The 16,726-nt window shown below is 37.5% G+C and overlaps 1 protein-coding gene across 2 annotated transcripts in view; it reads left to right on the top strand.

The window, feature by feature from the left end:
- Window positions 1–16,726, top strand: part of Sec3 (exocyst complex component Sec3) — a 193,638-nt gene that overhangs the window by 75,809 nt on the left and 101,103 nt on the right. For both annotated transcript variants that reach the window (XM_067144363.2, XM_067144364.2), the window contains one exon: window positions 6,602–6,829. In XM_067144363.2, coding sequence (XP_067000464.2) covers window positions 6,602–6,829 — 228 coding nt within the window. The remainder of the gene's footprint in view (window positions 1–6,601; window positions 6,830–16,726) is intronic.

The raw sequence follows: 16,726 nt of genomic DNA, 5'->3' as shown, positions 1-16,726 counted from the left end.
TTAAGTTCATAAAGGACAAAAGCAGTAACCTCCTCCGAAGTGAAAATGACATGGAACGGTGGAAAGAATACTTTCAAGAACTGCTAGGAGGGAATATGGAAACAAGGGATAATGGATTAGGTTGGAGAAGAACAGCTGCACCAAGAGGAAGGTTGGACATGTGAAGAATTACCTATTGAGGAACTTTAGCCTGCATTGGTGAAAATTAAACTAGGCAAAGCTGCAAGACATGATCAGATAGCACCTGAGATGCTCAAGTTTATAGGCAAAAGTGGCAAAGACTTGTTCCACCGGATTATCAAACTTGCCTGGAAAACAAAGAAGATACCAACTGACTGGGAGTACAGTGTCATCGTGCCAATATTCAAGAAGGGTGATAACAGATATTGCACAAACCATCGAGGTAAATCGCTCCTGAGTGTGCCGGGGAAAATATATGCAAAGATTTTGGAAGACAAGCTAAGGCAAGTTATAGAACCACTATTGGATGAGATGCAGTGTGGGTTCCGACCAGTAAGAAGCATCCAAGACTTCATATTTACCATCAGGCAGATCTGTGAAAAACTGATGAGGTATGGAAAAGAGGCACACCTAGCCTTCATCGACCTAGAGAAGGCCTTTGACACCATTCTGAGGGATAAAATTTGGACCGCACGAAAACAAAGAAGTGTTGATGAACAACTAATTACGGCAGTTTAAAGCCTGTACAGGAAATGTCTGAATTATGTCTGCACTTGCAATGTAGAATCTTTGGAGTTTGAGACTTCAGTGGGGCTTAAACAAGGGTGCATCCTCAGCCCACTTCTCTTCATTATCCTAATGGATGATGTTATCAAATCATGTAATGAGCAGGTGCAGAAATTCATGCTTGGCTGTAAGTTTCTGAGGCCACTGTTTGTCATCCATTGTGCCTTTGCTGATGACATCTTACTACTGGGAGACTCTGAAAGAAACCTGCAAAATAACCTGTTAATCTGGGAAGGAGAGCTGGAAAAGAGAGGCATGAAAATCAATGCTAGAAAGACTCAGACCATGATGATATCACAACAACCTAACCCACACCAGACTGCACTGAACGACGGTACCGTATTGGAGTAGACAACAGATTTTAAATATCTGCAAGATGTAGAAATGGTGAAATCGCAGCTCAATCGCAAGCCTCAGGGCGGTTCTTCAGTGGACTGAAGATAAATTTCTTTAACACCCATCTGTGACTAAACCCACAAAACTTTGCGTATACAAAGTGATACATCTCCCTACCTTGCTGTATGGCTGTGAAACTTGGACATTGTCCAGCAAACACCGGAGTAGAATTCAGGCATCAGGAATGCAATTTCTCTGCGAAATAGAGGGAAAAACAAGAAGGGATAGAATCAGGAGCCAGAACATCAGAACTAGTCTTGACGTCTCACCTGTGCTCGAGAAAATTGAACAGAGCATGATATGATGGTTTGGACATGTCCAAAGAATGGATGACAGCAGAACGGCTAAACAAGCTTTGGATGCCAGAATGCAAGGACCAAGACCGCACGGGAAACCCAGAAGAAAATGGGAACAAGACATGAAGTCAGCTGTTTGAAGCCAGGGGTGGAGAGTGAAGGAGAGTAAAGGAGCTGGCCCTAGACACAACTTGCTGGAAAACCTCGACACTGCAGGGTAGAAGAAGACTAAATAACTATTTATCACTAAAATAACATCTTGCAAGATGCTCTCTAATTCAGTTCCATAACTTATCTAACCAAAATCATTAACTTACATTTACTGCATAATACATAAAGCTACTGTACCGGGAAATAGTTCTGAGGCCAGAGCACTGGAAGGATCTCAGGTAGTGTGTGGTTGCAATTGGAGCAGGTACAGAGAAGGATGATTTCGCAGGGCGAATAATAGATGGTAATTAAAACTTTTGACAATATTTATTGATAATCTCAAGCAAATCACCCTGCCTCTCATTTATCAAAATTAAATTTTCAATTGATCTCTTCAGAATGCAATTAGGTAAATGAAATATATGTGCTGTTATTATCAGATACATCCACTTGATGTTGCTAATGTTCAGAATAAATACCAGTTTTCTAAGATCTCAATACACCCTAAAGTTCATCTAGGATCTCTCATATAAACTCAAATTCAAAATAACACTCTGATCATAGAACTTCATTCAATCACTTGTTGATTTACCAAGATTTTTAAATTGCAAATTAAGTCCATCACTCGTGGTGAAAACCTAAAGTCTTTTCTAAAATTATTAAACATAATATTATCTTACACTTGATTTAGCAATCCTATAGTTCAAATTAAATATTTTTAATCACTTGCTGAATAAATCCTACAGTTCATCTAAGCATATTATACAAGATTGTTAAATAGTGCACTTGTTATATGACAAGCCCAACAGTTCATCTAGTTATTGTGAAATGATTTCAGTTTACGCAACTTCGAAGAGAAACCTAAAGTTCATTGAAATATGACTTGAAGTCTCCTACAATTTCTACAAGCAGAATTCACACGATTAAAAGTTATGAAGCAATTTTCATTTGATCAACGTAGCACTGTTGAATGATTGAGTGCATTATTAAAAGCTCAGTTATTGTCTAAGTGTAATTACTCACTTAAGAAAAGGTAAAATACACTTATATCACCTGTGTTCTGCTCATAAGAATGGATGAAGTACAGCTATGCAGCTTGATGGCTGGAGCTTCTGCAGCGAACAGCCTGAACTCGAACTCAGCACCGGCAGCGTACCACGTTCCATCCCACGATGACACCACGTTTAATCCCTCGTAGATACCACGATTAATACCAAGAATGTCCCTCGGAAGACACCACGTATAATCCCATGCTGGATATGACGTTCTACGTAGTGTGATATTACAACACTTCGCCAAGATTTTCGGTGTCTTAAAAAGAAATGTTGAAACACGGGAAAGTTCAGTTAGCACTATACAGCGAGTTGTAGGACTATTAATTATCATTAATGAGTTGTATTTCACACTGAAATAAGTCTGAATGCACAGTTCGTGCTCGCATTTTTGTACTATGGCATTAAATAGGTGACTTGGAATAGCACAGTCTGTCACAGTTCAAGCTATAAGTCAAGTTACCATAGAAATAAAATTATATCGCTTTTGCTGTCAAAAGCACAGTCTTTCACTACACAGTTTATAAGACATGAAATGAGACGCTAACACAGTTCATAATAATCACTGACTATGTTGAAATTCAGTATAACAATAACTATCACAGTCCGTTAAATACTTGAATAAATGCAATTAATGTCACTTCTAGAACAGTCTCTTGAATCCTAATGTTCACTGCTTAAGTGGTTTTTATGAATGAGTTCTCATAATAAGAGTTCATATGACCTAATATCACCACAAAATGTTCGTAATATTCAGTTCTTTTCTTATGACACTAATCGAATATTCAAGGAAAACGTGAAATTAGCCACATTCAGTCATATTAATTACTGAATATTTGAGTGGAATATTATTTCAAATAGTTCACAATTGTAATTGTATACGAGAAATGCGCCTCAAGACTAATGAAATTATCATTAATTGAAGGTTTGATTTATCACGCATAATTTCATAATATGCTCGTCACTGTAAATGATCACGACAGAGTTCAAATATGTGAGGAATTTACAAAGTCCATAATACTTTCGAATGGTAAATTGAACACTGGTATTCTCAGTTCTACCTAGATGCACAGTCTATATCGCAAGATCACTTGTTCAAGAAATTCATAACTCTTATACAATGAAACTCGGTTTGATAGAACTTTATAACATCTCGCACATCCGTGACGCGGTTGAAATTTCACTTACTATGATTTCGCACAAATTCAAAGTGTCAGAATATGACTTACATATCTCTCGCGAAGCGCGACGGAACAGTATAACTTCTAGCCGTGATTGAGTTGTAGATTTCAACTGACCATACCCTTGAGTCGTTGACCTATTTATATTCTGCTGGGAGGGAGCTCACTGGGTCAGGCGACAGAGGGGTGGTTATGCATTCCAAACTTCAACTCGTCATATCTTCTAAACTACTAGGTGGATTGATTTCAAATTTTCAACATTGTACATTTGAAATATGGGCTACATGTTGGTGTTTGTCTCATTTTTATCTGTCAAGTCGTTTAGAAGTTATAAAAATCATTTCTAGATGTTTCCAAGGGGAGGTGAGATACATGTGATGGTGACGTCACTTGACCTTGCTCCCCTCTCTTGCTTTCTCCCTCATACTTACACAGAGCAGTAGAGACGAGAACATTCCCTCGGACAGTTGTTCTTATGTCACAACTCAGCTATTCTTTCATAATTAAAGATTTTATAATGTGATGTGCGAGGGCCTATGCCTTCCTGGTACAGTACATTATTTTACACCAGGCAAATGCTGGGGCCGTACCTTAACTAAGGCCACGGATGCTTCCTTCCCATTCCTAGGCCTTTCCTGTCCCATCGTCGTCATGACATATCTGTGTTGGTGCGATGTAAAACAAATAGAAAAAAAAAACATAACAGGAAGCACCTCTTTTACCTCTCCAATGGACAGAAGTCAGGATCCCGAACCCTCTTCTCACTCCCTTTCTTCCCCTAACCTCTCCATGGAACAGAGTGCAACACCTACAAAAACTTTCCACTCAGCCTCTCCATGACCACAGTCTGGAAACAGTGGCTGAAGGCAATGGACTACACTTTAGCAGCTTAGATAAGTACAAAGACATTTCAATAAGTTAGTTCAGTAACAGTTGAATACTAATACAATCATTATTTATTAATATAGTACTTCTTCATATTATGTAGGCTGATCAACAAAGACAGGCTGATTTTTTCCTGTAGCTTCCATGATAGTTTCCTAAACATAAATATTTGAAAAAAGCGGTTTTTTATGTATAATGTCCATAGGCGGCAGCACTCTCGTATCGGTAGGTTGGTAGTAATGCTCTATTGTGCAGGCGCTACATGCATTTCGCATACCAGACAATGGAAGTGGTGCGAGAGGAGCAGTACACTGCTGTTACAGCAGCATACAACACCTCAGTATTGGCTACACTGAGGAAGCACATTGCAAAGAAACGACCAGAGCTTTCTCGGACTGAGTGGCGACTTCATCATGACAATGCACGGTCTCAAGTCGCAGATCAAGTCATGCAGTTTCTGGCTCGATTCAACATTACCTCTGTACCGCATCCACCTTATAGACCTGATCTTGCACCCTGTGATTTTTTAAATTCCCATCACTAAAGGCAAGGCTTAGGGGCATTCAATTTGAGGACTCTAAAGCAGTGCTCAAGAAAAGTGAGGCGATTCTCAAGGCTCTGACAAAGAATGGTCTGCAGCATGTGTTCAAGGACTGGCAGAGACTCTATAAAAAGTGCATTAAAGTAGGAGGGACTACTTTGAAAAAGATTATGTAAACATTGAAATGGAGTCATAAACATCTGTGAAAAAATAATCAGTCTGTCTTTGTTGATCAGCCCTCGTATTACCAAACTCTCAAACATTGTCAAGTTTATGCAACATGGACAGTATTGTACATATATATGCATGATTAAAGTGATTTGTCATAATCTGATGATGTTCTTGTAGAACAAAACGTGTCATTCTTTGTTTAATATTGTGTAGTTTTTACAGGTATGTTATAATATTATATATATATTGAACTTTTATGTTTGACAGACTGAAAAGCTTTTAAGTTACATGTACTAGTTCACCAAATTCCCTGATGAAATAGTTATCATCAGTGTATAGCATTAACAGATAGATACCATAATAATATAGCCTGCATCAGACAGTATGCTAGGAGAAAACATATGATGACAGATCAATGTGGGAAAAGTGAGCAATTGAAAGAAGAGATCATGACGAACATGAAAACACTGGTGGACAAGTTCATGGGATCTATATTCATCCTTCTATTAGAAGACAGCAGTGAATGAAGATGCAGAGATTGTTCTCGTCATTGTGAGTTTACATGTTTATCCTTGTTTCCTTTTTATTGTTCACCTTTCCACACTCATCTGTCATTGTGTTCATCTTACAATGTGTTAATTTTCATGTTCAAATCCACTTGACAGCTAATGGTGAAACTGTTGAGGATTCAACTAGCCTTTTGGGCTCTCTGTTCCTCCCTCCCTCCCTAACATGTCATTGTTTGCATCCTGTTGTGTGTTCATTTTCATATTCCTATCTCTCTATAAGCAATAATTTAAGGAAGAATTAATATTAGTAATAATTCAGTATATGAAAGCTATTTAAATCTATAAAGCTGAATAGCAAAGTGTGCTTGGGCTGGTTGGTTACAAGTATGTGCAACATCACAGCTCTTACTTTCCTAGCATTGTTAACATTATGCCAAGCTGATACATAAAATGTTTCAGTGGCTGGGTGCAGAAGTTGTTTATTATATTAAAGCATAAGTTTTCCAGTACTTGGTATCGGCGAGTGATGTGTTTTAGTTTTAATTAAAACCGGCTGGCAAGAAGTTTAAATATTCAGTTGAAAAGATGGTGGTGGTGGTGGTGGTTGTTGTTGTTGGTATTTTAATTATCTTGTTACTCATAGGTTTAATTGCTCTGATTTTAATTTTTCCAGGAGAATGTTCACAGTGTACTAGCATCTGAGCAACAAGTCGAACAGTTGATGATTCTCATCGAAGCAGCTATCGGAGAGGCAGAACGAGTGGAAGCTCGTCTAGATGCATATGATGAAGTTCTTTGCCATATACGTGATACTATGGAGAAGATGGAAGAGAAAAACCTATTGATAGAGGTTGCCAATAGGAACAATCAGAAACTTTTGGCTGAGCTGGGACAAGTTATTGTGAGTAATTATTCTGATTATTGTACAGCATGAGATGCTGTGAGAATTTTAGGGTGACATAAAATCTATTCACTTGGCTAAACATTTATTAGCTATAAAATCTCACCGTTTTTAATTGTTTTATGATTTTTGATAATATTTGGGAGGAGGGCATTGTTAACCTTTTGATTCTAATTTAGAAAGGAAATATTTTCCGTATCACCTCTTGTTAGACTCCTTTTGTTATTTTCGTTACGTGACTTAGACAGTCCTTGCTATTTCCTTATATTTTAATTTACTATGTATTTAATAATAATAATAATAATAATAATAATAATAATAATAATAATAATAATAATAATAATAATAATAATAATGACGTACTTGAATACCTTCAAATACCAACGCACTGAGCCAGGATCGAACCTGCCAAGTTGGGGTCAGAAGGCCTGCACCTTAACCGTTCGAACCACTCAACCCGGCTGTATGTATGTATGTATGTATGTATGTATGTATGTATGTATGTATGCTCTGTCTTACACTTAACCACATTCTGTTTCCAATCTAAAGTAAAACACTGGTTAAAATAAATGAATAGAATTAAAAAAGTGAATTTTAATAAATAACAAACTAAATTAATATTAAGAAAGATAATTTGAGTTAAATTAAAGACTTACTGTAAACATTAACCCTTTGAGCACCGTGTGCTATTATGGTTTTCTTACTACTGAGTGCCAAGGCTAGTTTTCGTTTTTTGCGAGTTTTTTAACCATTCACAGTTCTGCTGTTATTGTAGGTAGAAACTTGGTTTTTTTAAAAATTATTTACAAATATGATTACCTATACGTATAAAGCCTTACTTAGTTCATTTATGACTATTGGTATTAGTAAACCTTTGGCAGCCAGAACCCAAAAATATTACATAAAACTAAACAAAACATTAGCAATAAAATATAGTAGAACAATTTTTAAAATTATATATTGCGAACATATTTATTGAATAGTACAAATTATGAAGCTATATTGAAAATTTCATTTATTTCATTGATAAATCTGTAGTAAAAATTAATTTACATACCAAAATGGCCCAAACATACAAGTCTAATTATATTTGTTTGGTTTATATTTCACTACATACAAAATACTTGCTTGCTAACTGTACAGTCTTTTACATAACACTTACATCACAGTTACAGTAATACTACAAATAATAATAATAATAATAATAATAATAATAATAATAATAATAATAATAATAATAATAATAATAATAATATAAATAAATAAATGTGTATAGAGTGCTCAGCTCAGAGGCTTCTTTGGACCTCAACAGCTCTGCCATCAGCCATTAGATGGCTCAGGCATCACTAAAGATTTGTATTACGGAAATGAGTGTGGTAGTTTTCTGTTGCTTTCCTCACTGAGCCAGAAGTTGCTATTACATCTTCCTGCGAAGCCCACTGAAATGCCTGCACCAACTGATCCTATAAATAACATTTTCACACCATTTGTAACAGGGATTGGCTGCATAAGGAATGGCATTACTAGTATCGCTCATACCTCCCTCAATTTCATGTTGTCAAAGCCAAGGATGAGACTGAGACAGGTGATGTGGAGATAAACCCGCGACCCACATCAGAATATCTGCTCTCTTAAAAACAAAATTACTGACTGTGAGCTCTACCTACAAGAACTGTCTTCTTTCGATATTGTCGCCTTCTCTGAAAGTTGGTTAACAGACTGTGTTTCAGAGATGGAAATCCCTCTTTCCAAAGAGTTTTCAATTTTCAGAACGGACCGTGGATCTCGGGACAGGCGTTTTCCAGGCCGTTAAATCCAAGTGGCACGCTAACCTTCGTACTGATTTAAGTAGTGACTGTGAGGCCGTTTGGGTAGAAGTGAAATTTCAGCATTCCAAATATCTATTTGCTTATTTTTACAGACCACCTTGATCAGCCCTCAGTTATTCTGAAAATTTTTTCTCTTCTGTAATGAAAGCCATTAATCTGAATCCTAATGTAATTATACTGGGTGACTTTAAGCTCTCTATATCTTGGAATTCCCCTGCGCAAGGTGTCCCTTCTAATAGCCTCGACAAGTGATATCTCAACCATTATATTACGGGCCTAGGCCTCCAACAATACGTCCTTGAGAACACCTGTGGGGATAGTCTTCTTGACTACCTGCTCTGCTCCATTGAGCCTTCAGTTATTTCTGTGGGACGAAATATTTTAAAATCGAACCTCAAGTCTGTAGAGGCAACCAGGAACTGTGTAGCCATGTGGCGAAAGGTTGATTGGCAGGCTGTCAATCACACCCTCTCTCTTCTACCCTGGCACTTGCTGCAAGTGGATTAAATCCAAGAAGCAGTGGACCTGTTCTGTGACTGGACTTGTGCTGTGATTTGTGACCTTATTCCCACTCGTAAAACATCTGCCAGATGCCCAGCTTGGAATAAAAGTGACAACAAAGTTGCAAAAATTAATAAAACAAAAGACTGGAATAGCCACCTTCTGAAGACAGCTATAAAATTTTTTCTGACCTTCGCAAACACCATATACAGCTTCTAAAACAAGATTACCAGGACTACATAAACTCTGCCTACTGAGAAGTGAGAAATAATAGCAAAAGATTCTGGTCTCTAATAAACAGCAGGAAAAATACAAAGCGTGTGCCAGACACAGTGACTTGGGGGTGATAATTTAGCCAGTGGTAGTAACAGACCGGAAATTTTCAACGATTACTTTGCATCTAATTTTGTTGCACCTGTTCAGTTCCCAGATTCTCCATGTATTGATTCTGTTCCTTCTCGTAATCGCAGTAATCTTTCCACTCCTGAGTCAGAAGTCTGTTCTTTACTTTCCTTCCTGCCAGAAAATAAACCTACTGGTCCGGATGGGCTCAGTCCTGTCTTCCTTAAGAATACCGCTACGACTCTTGCCCATCCTATTGCTGTTATATTTAACCGTTGCTTCTTTACAGTAAAATGAAAATGTCAAAGGTCCGCCTTTTCAATACCATGAATGTTTATTGATGTGAATATATATCACATAACGTTTAGAGAAGGTTGGTACTAGTTTCGACGCTCATTGCACGTCATCATCAGCCAACAAATCAATTGGGCAAAATGCAACTTATCGAATAGTAATATATAACACATGATAGCACGATTCCCAGTTCAGTATGGAAACGTGACGTTAATTCAAATTATGATCTTCACAAGACCACATTGTTGGCTTCGAAACCGCCTGAATTAAGCCTGTTAATTACCGCAACTTACGAGAACAAGATTATTCTTCCCACTGATAACATATGTTGCCTTATGATTTATGCTCTTCAAGCTGGACTGTTCTCTTGTTTATCAAGACTTAACTACTGGGATACCTTCTCAAAAATGTTATGTTTTACAGTCAGACACACCACATCATTTCAACTGGTTATGATCTAACAGTGACTTTATAGGTGCTGTCATATGTTTTAGATGGTTATACGCGCCATACACTCATCATTTTAATGTTACATTTAAAATTTGCCTTAGTTGGTGCATTTAAATGTTGTATATAGATACGCCTTATGTTCTACAAACCTCAAGCTGGACTACTTTCTCGTATACATACCCTAACTAATGTTACCTTCTCTGTTTTGCTTTCATTGTTTTAACTTTTGACAATTTAGCTTTCAACATTAATCCTTGTATTTGCTGTCATGTGTTTTATATTTCAACTAGTCATAGTTTAACATTTGTCTTGTAGGTGCTATCATGTGTTATATATTGCTATTCGATAAGTTGCATTTTACCCAATTGATTTGTTGGCTGATGATGACGCGCAATGAGCGTCAAAACTAGTACCAACCTTCTCTAAACGTTATGTGATATATATTCACATCAATAAACATTCATGGTATTGAAAAGGTGGACCTTTGACATTTTCATTTTACTGTAATCCCAGTTCAATACGGAACAAAATGAAGTTTCCAACTTTCGTTGCTTCTTTGCCGGCTACTTTCCTGATGGCTGGAAAATCACTGACATCACCCTGGTTCTTAAGAGTGGAAAGAGCTCTGATGTCAGAAACTACCGATTATTGAATTCGCGTCTCCCATTTGGTTTACCTCTTCACCCACTAATCTGAATCACATTGACCGCGTGCAGTCATTCTTCTGTGCCATTGTTAGAGCCAGAGTATCTGATTGTCGAAACTTGAGCAGTAATCAGATACTGGATAAGTTAAACCTTCGCTCATTATCTAGTCGCAGGAAAGTAGCCAACCTTAGATTCCTGTATAACGCTGTTAATGGTTTATTTCATTCTCCTGAACCTGCATCCTTCTTTTCCTTACATTTCCAACTCCCAAAACTAGGACTAATCCACCCCTTCATATTCCGTATTCCCGCCTCTCTCTCGTTCAAGAAACTTCACTTATCTGCATACCAACCCTCCTTAACTCTGTAACTTCTGACAGGAACTTGGACGTTTTTTCTTCATATGGCTCCTTTAATCGATTCCTCCTTAACTTAACCTAGTTCATTTTCTTCATATTCCTTTTTTTTTTTCTCTTCTCACTGATGTCCCCTCTTTTGTACATAATGTAATTTTTTTTTCTGTACTATACCATTACTTATGTGTTATATCTGTGTTTATCTTACTGTGCCTAGCTATAAGTTCTCTTTTTTTTTTAAACGTTCAATCTTTAATTTTCCTCGTTGCTTCTTTTGCCATTACATTTTGTTGTTGATTGTTGTGTCTCTACCGTTATTTTGTTAGTTTTTAATTATTTTCTCTATTTTCATTAGTAGATGTTTTTTCCTCATTGTTTTTCCACTAATTTTTTTTTTGTTTGCTATCTGCATACCAACCCTCCTTAACTCTGTAACTTCTGACAGGAACTTTTCTTCATATGGCTCCTTTAATCGATTCCTCCTTAACTTAACCTAGTTTTACTATGCTTCTCCATAGTAAATATATTTTTCATTGCGGAACTCTGTAATTCGGCTTCTCGCTGTTTTGATTTCCCAAATAAATAAATAAATAAATAAATAAATAAATAAATAAATATAAAAATTAATGAATGTAACAAATTTGTTCTAGCCCATACCAGAAGCCATAGTGCACTGTAAACACTGGGTCTTGCCAGCAAAGGCACAAACAATAATAAAAGTAGCCAAATTCAGTACAAGTATATTTTCTAAGGCCCCAAACACAAATTTACTTTGTCAAGCACAACTAGGGAATTCGATCCCGGCCCTTATTTCTAAATCCTGGGATTTTGGGATTACACTTGGTCAATCCAGGGATTATCCTGGGATTGAAGGTTACAAATAAAAATAAGGAAATCTTGTAGAAATCAGCTGTTTAATCAGCAAATCGAAATTTAGACAAAATCAACATATGTTACAGTATACACCTAGTTAATCACTCTAACTAATCATACTTAGTCAGACTAACCAGATTTAAAATCACTCAGTCTCTATATTAAAATTATTCTTTTCCAAGAATCAATCGGTGAGATCTCTTAAAACTTACATAAATTAAAAAAAAAACCCTTATGTAAGAAACTATGCAAATAAACTTTGGAAATTCAGGAGATAGTGGGTTCGAACCCCACTGTTGGCAGGTCTGAAGATGGTATTCCGTGTTTCCCATTTTCACGCCAGGCAAATGCTAGGGCTGTACCTTAATTAAGGCCACGGCTGCTTCCTTCCCACTCCTAGCCCTTTCCTGTCCCTTCGTCGCCATAAGACCTATCTGCGTCGGTGTGACGTAAAGCAAGCTGTGAAAAATAATGTTGGAAATTAAGTCATCTCTCTGAACATAGACTAAATAGACGACTTTCATGTAACAATACAATAAGTAGGTAGAAAGTTTCTTAACAAAAAGTATTTAAAAATAACATTAACACGTTCGGGGCCGCTCGGATATCGGCGACCATAACCGTGGTACTGTAATCTTTTTTTTTTTTTGTTTTTTTTTGTTTAAAGGAGTTCTCTTCTGTGTCCTTATGCATTTTAGATTGTTATTTTAATTATTTCAGTATTATTTATGTGCATACGAGCCATGACTGACACGCTGCGTCAAAGGCATTACCGATGAGCTTTTCGCCTTTCGTGCCGTTTGATGCAGCATATGCGTAATGACTGGTACTGAAGTAGAACGAGGTAAATAATGTTTTGTTCGATTGTAGAACTTCTTTACACCAGAAATATAAGTTTTTGAACCTTGCACACAAAAATACTGTGCAGTAGAATCTTATTATTGCTGTGTGAACAATGTATACATACATTACTCCTTAAGCTGTACAATGTAACTAGTCAGTACAGTGTGCTACTTTTCAGTGACATTTCCTCACAAAAATAACTCTTCTGCAAATGCGTTACATTCAGTTACAATGTTACTCAGCAAGTTGTCATCTGCAAGCAAGCGAAAATAATCAATAGGTTTCGCGTCACTTGGCAGTGGAACCTTTGTTCCTGGCCGACCAATAAAGTTTGTTTCATTGAGGACAAATCTGAACTTAAAGAAATGACTCCTGAAATATTTCCCATGTTATTTGGCGGGAGATTTGGAGACGAGATATTATTTACGTCATTCTCATCTTCTGTAATGTGAGAATTGGGAGTAGACACTGGACACACACATCCGTGATTAAAATTCTCACTCAGGTGGCTACAGTCACTTTTCACACTGTCATCACTGTCGTCACTATCAATGCTGTCACTGTCAGTAGCGTTCAGGAGAGCTTCCAGACTATCATCATTAATTGCAAATCGTCTGTTTATCCCGCTAAGACAGGGTTTCTTCCGGTGAGAAGGTTCTGAAACTTCACTGTTCCCTCTTGACATCGCTGAAATGTATGCCGACTTGTAATGGCTACAGAGATTGTAACTAACAATTGATCTGATGCCCAGATGGTGCATATGTATCATAATACCTTAACAATGCACAGATAAGAGGTCTGTTTGTTTACATACATATTTACGGAAATACGAGCTTTAATATTTGGCGCGGAATGTGACGCACGTGTCATCGGCACTGAGTGAAAGTAGTCGTGACGCAAATGTGTCATCATCGGCCGCAAATGTGTTAATCAGTCACATTTCACATTTCTCGTAAATATAAAGAAAACTAATTTAGTAGGAACTTTCTAATTTGAACTGCGAAAATATGATCTGAGAAATAACAATACATCCAGTGTCTCATCACCAAGCCTGCTTCTCAAATTGTTGCACATATATGCAGCTGCTGAGAAAGCACGTTCAGGTTCGAAGGAAGTTGGAGAAATCGTTAGTAAATACTTATAAGCCTTCTCTAGGTTATATCTCTGAGTAGAATTTGAAGACTTGTATAGGTTCATTTCCTTCTTAACAATTCTGGAAAATTCATTTTCATTGAATGCTTCAGGAGACATAATTTTCATGCTGTTTTCTATTTCCAGCTGAAGCTTTTCTTTGAGCTCAAATCACTTTTTGCTGTGTTTGTAGGCTCGACTTGCATATTTTGTTCTTACTCTTTGTCATTTCTTTTGCATTTAATCTCTCAATTAAAGAAACAATCTGGTTTTTTATCAGGACTTTGCTCGGACTTGAAAATGTACGGCTGGGCTGAGTGGCTCAGACGATTAAGGCGCAGGCCTTCTAACCCCAACTTGGCAGGTTCGATCCTGGCTCAGTCCGGTGGTATTTCAAGGTGCTCAAATATGACAGCCTCGTGTCAGTAGATTTACTGGCACGTAAAAGAACTCCTGCGGCACTAAATTCTAGCACCTCAGCGTCTCTGAAGACCGTGAAAGTAGTTAGTGGGACGTAAAGCAAATAACATTATTATTATTATTATGAAAATGTATGCTTTATTTTATCATCGAACGCCAACGCCACATTGTCACTATGAGGATTTTTTAGGTAGCATGATACGCCACTCACCTCATTTCTTCGGTGATCTTTAATGCGCATTTGTAAATGTATCTTGAATTTAGAAGCAAACTCGGAGCTACTGTCATTTAACTGCTTAAAAAGAAACTTGAGGGCAGCATCAGCTGTGCATAAATTCGCATCAGTGCGACAGAGTGCTTCTTCAGTTAATTTGACTGGAGCCAAGACTTTAATGATTTCATCGATGAGCTCGAAATCGGACTCTTCCAACTGCACTGGATTATTCAAATCTATAAGTGCCTTTTTGACGCTAAATTTCAAGACGGCAAAACGCTCGAGCATAGTGTAGATGCTGTTCCATCTGGTTTTGCAATCAAGCAGTAAACTTACCTCCCTGCCATGCTTTATCTTCACATATTTTTGAAGAATGGTATCATTCATTTTGAAAATAAGAACCACTTCGCAAACTTTTGAAATTACATCCTTGATGTTCTGGTCATTCGTGAATCCGGGCAATTTTCTCTTCCTTCAAGGTCTAATCCTGATTCAAGGTTTTTTTTTTTTTTTTGCTAGGGGCTTTACGTCGCACCGACACAGATAGGTCTTATGGCGACGATGGGATAGGAAAGGCTTAGGAGTTGGAAGGAAGCGGCCGTGGCCTTAATTAAGGTACAGCCCCAGCATTTGCCTGGTGTGAAAATGGGAAACCACGGAAAACCATCTTCAGGGCTGCCGATAGTGGGATTCGAACCTACTATCTCCCGGATGCAAGCTCACAGCCGCGCGCCTCTACGCGCACGGCCAACTCGCCCGGTCCTGATTCAAGATCATCATCATAATCATCATCATCATCTGAGTCTACATCGTGGAGCTCAGTTGACTAATTTTGTGAAGCCGGTGTGCAGGGTATGTATGCTTTCTTTATAAAGTAAATTGCAAACGGCTAAGTAAATGCCATAAGGAAAACAAACTTGGTGCTCTGCATTGACAAGTTTTCTGACTTTGAGCATGATATTTGAACCGTCGGTTACGATTGCCATGATTTAGCTGTCCAGTGAAATATCAAGTTGAGAAAGGCACTCTTTTAAAACATCAACACGTTTCCGCCTTCAAAGATGCATCAACACGAATAAGGCCTAAACTTCAAAACTTTTCCTCGGAATGAATATTTACGATCATGTACCTTTTGTTAGAAGTCGATCTCCATTCACCAAAGCTCAAACTAAAGCGCTGACCTTCAGTTTTTAAAACAGTTAATTCAGCTTTTATATGCCGTTTAATTCTGTAGCTGTAATTGACAACACGGTTACGAACTGTTGAAGCAGCTTTCGGTAAATCTGAATATCCTTTTGATAATAACGCTCACAAATCTTTTGAGGTTACAAAGACACTAAAAGGAAAGCCATCTAAGGCCGTCATTCGCGCTAAAATATCTAAAGTAACAGTTTTAACAAGAAAGTCCTCAAGTGAACTATATTTTCTCTTCAGTGCCGGTGGTTCTTCGCTACTTTGGCTAGTTGATGAGGACGGCCTTGCAATAATAACTTTTTTGCCATGTTTGGTTGAAAGATGAGTGTGTAGTCCTTTGGTAGACCCTCCTAAGGTTTTTAATATAGCCGGGCAGTATTTACACTGTGCTGTTTTGCTATCTTTAGCGACCTAAAAATGGCTCCATACTGACGTTGCATTTGCATCTCCATCTTTTTTATGTTTGACGTAAATCTTTCTTTAGATAGAGACATACATAATATGTACTTAATATGGTGCAGTATTAAGTTCATGACCACCTAAATTCACATTTTCTAACTTTACAAAGGACTAAAAATGTCAACCTTCTTTGTAGAATTGACATTTTGACTAACATAATATTAAGTTCTATGTAGACAAGTAGAAAGATGAAATGGAACATGTAATAGGATGAACACAATCACAGGTCAGTGTGGGAGAAATAGAAAAAGAGAACAGGACAAACATAAAAACACGAAGTATGAGAACAATCTTCACTTCTTCATGTACTGCCATATGTTTGCTCCCTTCCATTACTTATATTAT

This window comes from Anabrus simplex, chromosome 3 (assembly GCF_040414725.1).
Source record: "Anabrus simplex isolate iqAnaSimp1 chromosome 3, ASM4041472v1, whole genome shotgun sequence".
Lineage (NCBI taxonomy): Eukaryota > Metazoa > Arthropoda > Insecta > Orthoptera > Tettigoniidae > Anabrus > Anabrus simplex.
This window is presented reverse-complemented; position numbering and strand designations above follow the sequence as displayed.